The sequence below is a fragment of the Penaeus vannamei genome, chromosome 1 (assembly GCF_042767895.1).
Source record: "Penaeus vannamei isolate JL-2024 chromosome 1, ASM4276789v1, whole genome shotgun sequence".
Classification (NCBI taxonomy): domain Eukaryota; kingdom Metazoa; phylum Arthropoda; class Malacostraca; order Decapoda; family Penaeidae; genus Penaeus; species Penaeus vannamei.
The window spans coordinates 43,670,071-43,675,070 of NC_091549.1; the positions used below are offsets into that span (position 1 = coordinate 43,670,071).

Below are 5,000 nucleotides of genomic sequence, written 5' to 3' on the forward strand. Positions count from 1 at the left end.
CCCCTAGATAACATTTTTGAACATATTACAAGAGCACAAGTTCCTGAGGATTTAAAAATACTGTGTTACCTGTAGCAGATGCACTTGTGGAGCAATATATTCCCCTTGGGCATTACGATGACACTGGGCCACATCAGCATGAGTGCCAATTAGGGCCACTTTGGCTGCCTTGCTAGGTTTCCCTCGAACATCTAGAGAGAGTCATAAAATTTGTCCAATAAATTTTTTAAATGCTGATGAAGGTTTTTCTCTTTCAACAAGGTAAAACAATTATGCATTAGCATACTTACAATAGAAAAGAAACAATCTAAATTTCCAGATTATGTTTAATACCTCCCAGATTCGACTTTATTTTCTCAATATAACACAAAAGGTAAATGTAACTGGCTACAAAGAATCCATCAAAAATACAATAATAAGTATAAGTAAATTAGATATACATTAAGAGAGGACATTTGAAAAAAAGAAAGATGAAAGAATAACAAAAGAAGATAAAAAAATTAAATGAAAAATCAAAACAAGCAAAATGGAAAACTTCAATGAACAAGATAAAACTGACATAACAATGGGGGAAAAAATCACATGAATTAACGTCAACACTTTACTCACTAAGGGGTTCCATAGGTGGAATGCGTGCTTGCAGGAAAGACATCCAAAAAGAACACTGTTGTAGCTGCACATCAAATGGTTGGTTGAGTGGGAACACAATGAGATGAACACAGGAAGTGTTGCCAATAAAATGATCATACACAGGGAAATATGCTTCATGGCCAGAAAATTCCCATAAGGACAGTTCTCCTACACCTGAAATATTGACCTGGAAAGGACGTGATACACTTCAAAAACAAGTCAATATCATAATTCCTTTCCTACATTGTTTATCAAATAATCACCATGTCAATTCATAAACTATTTCATCCTTTATAAATAGGATTTCTAACAAGTGAAGATCTAGACTCAACAATGGTAAAGGTTCACTATCCAAGGTAGTATCATTATATAATGATTTTCATGTATACCTGCATCATAAAGTAACTAAAATCACATTTTTTCAGTTTCTCCTTACAGTAGGTACAGGACAAAGTGAGAAACCTTTTTCTATAACAAATCTGAATCCTTACTTGTTGCACATCTATCCCTCTTGTGTAATTTTCACAAGGTTCAAAGGTAAGAGAGTTTTGACGTGAGCTCACTGGAGACTCCATCTCAAAATGGCCTTTCATTGCAGATGTACCTGTAAATCATTCAGTAAATTAACTTTAATCATACTAGAATAAAAATCATATGATCAAGTGGATATTTGATGAAATCTTTATCAATGACATTATCCCTTCCATCCAGGTGCTTCACTGTCGGACAGGTGCACACAAACACCCATAGACAGTGTCAAGACTCCATGCCTCCCCTTTATATGTTATATTTTTTTGTGTGTAAGAATTTTTTGATTTATTGACATTTTCCAATTTCTACATTTGTCATTTGATATGCCATATGCCTGGCCTACGAGCCGCATGCCCAGGATATTGGCCACTTACATAACCCACTGCCCATACTTTCAGCTCTGTGATTTCCATGAAGCAACCAGATCCAACAGGTTAACCCCCTGGATCCAGGTACAATGGTTACGTAAGTGGCCAGCATCCCAGGCGTGTGGCGTGTGGCTTGGTGCGCATGAACACCCATGAACAGCGACAAGACTCTGCGCCTCCGCTTGAAAAGTTATTTTGTGAAAACTTTTTTAGCTTTATCGCTATTTTCTATCATCATGGCCTTCAGCTGAGATTTTATGCTGGGAAGTTCTCATCACACTGGCCTTCAGACAAATTTTTCCATGACAGTATGTTCACTTCAACTGCCCCTCAAGACAATTTTTTTCATGACATGATGGTCATGTCATCCAGTTTGTAGGGGTTAACAATGAATGGGATAATGTTATTGATACTGATGTCAATAACATCGCGCAGGGCTAGGCCGGAATCTGCCCGTGCAATGGCCACGGCCCGCGACGGAATCAGAGTGCAAGTTTCCATCCAACATCACACTGGCAGAACACCCGGCAATGTTTATTTTTCCGGGTGTCTCATATTTGGGACATCCGTCGTAAATGGGTTAACATTTTTTATCTAAAAAAAAAAAAAAAAAAACTTACTCTTCCCAGCTGACCCTATAGAAGTTGAAGATGCATTGCTTTTGCTCCTTCGGAAAAATGAAGAGAAGTATCCTGTCTTAAGCGTCTCAACAAGAGCACTCTTCCCTGAGCCTGAGTGTCCAAGGATCTTCACCTTAATCCGCTGAATGGGGGATGGACTTGGAATGAGTTGCTGGATGTATTCCTCCCGTTGTTGTTCCTGTGGTTCAATTCATTCAGTTAATTACAAAAAGTGAATAATTTCAATTAAAAGTATGCAAAAGAGTAAAGACTTTTTGTGAACATTTTATTTAGTTTCCCCAGGAAAAATATAAATGAAAATAAATATATTTTTCCACAAATAAAAACGCAAAAATATAATGAGAATCATATCTAACAAAGGAGATCTGTGAATTTAAAACCATTAAAAAAAATCTGTAATAGAAAGTTCTACTGTCTTTATTGATCTTTGTATGAATCTCTTCTCCACTAAGAACTTCTGCTTCTAAACACATTTTTTTGTGCAATGACCGGTATATTTGCATTCTTTCTTCAAGTAAATTAACCCACTAACGCCGGTATATTTTGAAGCCAAAAATAAAAGCTTTCAGGCAGCTACAAAATCGGCCGCAGCCCCCTGCTGAGTCGGACCGCAAGCCCCGATACAGCGTCACACCGGCGGGACACATGGCTATTTTTTTTTTTTTTTTTTTCCCCAGGTGTCTCATGTGTGGGACACCCATCGTAAATGGGTTAAACATATAAGCATGTCATAAAAGAACAAATATCCTAGTTCTTTCGCCACTCAGCTTTGACTATTCCAGGAATTTAGATTTTATACATATATTTGTTGTTAGATGTATCTTAATGTCATCATAAGATATTAGACTGTGAAGCCATGAAATTTTCTGTAAAACATTCAGCAAATATTTTCTCTCTCCAAATTGTACAAAAATTATACTGCCAGATTCTGATACCTCTTTCGAACTATGTGTAAATAAACAAATTAATAATAAACATACCCCTCTGAGCTTGTTTAGCAGATCTGCAATATCATCATAGCCTTGGGCCATTGCAGACACCTCCGCCAGAATTCCATCTCGGCTCTTCTGCTCCACTGTGCACCCAGCCAAGCACAAGCACCTAATGGACAGAAGTTTCTTAATCAATCTTAAACAATTTTCGTTGAACAACACAGCAACTATCAGAAATTAGTAATAAGTCACGAATCACCAACAAATCTCATTTTTCCTACTAAGCTGGGATCGGGTATTAAAAAAAAGGGACCTACAGAAAGGAAATTTAGGCTGATATCACTAAAAAAAGTTGGGGAACCACTGAAGCAAGGCTACAAACTTGTGATATTGTGGTACAAACCAGTATCAATCCTTGCACAATTTATACTGAATACAAAACAAACCTCTTCCAAGAAAATACTATAATATGGAATAAAATATCCAAATCAAGTACATTTCTTTAGTTTCAGTGAAGCTAATTTTGTTTGTTAGCATAAATAGCGCTTCTATATACACACCATTTTATTACCACATTTCAAATACATGTGTCAACAGACTGCAAAGTTGAAGAAGTTAACACAGTTACCCCTCAATCATGAATGAACATGGTAGGCACATCATTAGGATTATGTGCATAAATCACATACAATATCACTTTTCAAACACAAAATAAAATGCATAATTAGATACATTTAAAATTATCTAGATATGTAAAGGTAAAAAAAGGATGAGGTAACCAAGAGGTAACTGGTAAATAATAATGAGTGAGGAGGGAGAATGTGGGAGCAAAAGATTTAGTACCAGAACTACAATCCTACATTCACGGCATTTCATTTACAAGAAGATAGGGTCAGGATATCCTGCCTCTCACTACAAGGGAGGTGAGGTTACGGGGGTGGTTTCATGGGTGTGGCTGATGGATATTTGCCAAGTAGTACAAACAATATCAGAGAACACTATATATCTCTCATTAATAATGAAAATGATAAGTCGTGGGAAAAATCCCAACAGTTTTTGACATGCCTCCCACGATTGTGGTGGTAAGGTTTGTGGGTACACTTTGGAGTTTGCCATATTTGTGGTGAATAGGTTTGCAGGGGGTTAACTGCAATAATATGATTCAATGAAATTAGATTTACCATAAACCCATATACATGTCACGTAAAATTTTCAATACAGTTTGGCAAGGCCCAGGTGCATCTGAGCTACTGTCCAGCTAAATGTCAGACTCCTTAGGCATTATTCCAGCTGCAGGACCTGGGCTCATGCTGTTATTAGATATCACCCATCACCAGTGATACTTTTGCCATGACATAACAGGACATACTTGAGTATGAACAGGTTAAAGATAAAATTCAAGAATGTCAGTACTGCAATATCATCTCAGTAACATCACTTAAGTACTCACCTAACAAGCTCTGTGTGCCCATGCTTTGCTGCAAGGTGAAGGGGATACAGCCCAGCCTTATTTGAAACATCAACACTACAGCCAAAGGCACACAAAGTCTGAGCCAGAGCAAGGAGACCTTCCCTCGCCACTATGTGAATTGGAGTCTCTCCTAGCTGTTGGGAAAAGATACTTGTTTCATACTGTGCTATGCATATATATGTCATGAATATATGAGTTGTCTGTTTCCTGTTTAACCTTAAAGAATGAACTTAAAAAATAACAAATAAACAAATATAAATATACAAAAAATTAAATACAGTGACTCACATCATCAGTTATATCAGTATTTGCACCAGCATGGAGGAGAATCATAGCAGCCTGAGTGTGGTGTCGGGCAAGGGAATGGTGCAGCGGTGTCGCACCGTGGGCATCCTGACAATCAACACAGGCACCGGCACCTACCAAT

General features: G+C 37.5%; 1 protein-coding gene across 1 annotated transcript in view; it reads right to left on the reverse strand.

Annotated features, from left to right (window-relative positions):
* The window catches only part of LOC113821921 (death-associated protein kinase 1), a gene marked incomplete in the record, with an annotated part of 97,685 nt that overhangs the window by 25,800 nt on the left and 66,885 nt on the right, over positions 1-5,000 (reverse strand). Inside the window, 7 exon segments of the mRNA XM_070123401.1 lie at positions 70-191; positions 610-817; positions 1,122-1,234; positions 2,150-2,348; positions 3,151-3,271; positions 4,553-4,707; positions 4,862-5,000. The exon segment at positions 4,862-5,000 is cut by the window's right edge and continues 59 nt beyond it. Coding sequence (XP_069979502.1) covers positions 70-191; positions 610-817; positions 1,122-1,234; positions 2,150-2,348; positions 3,151-3,271; positions 4,553-4,707; positions 4,862-5,000 — 1,057 coding nt within the window.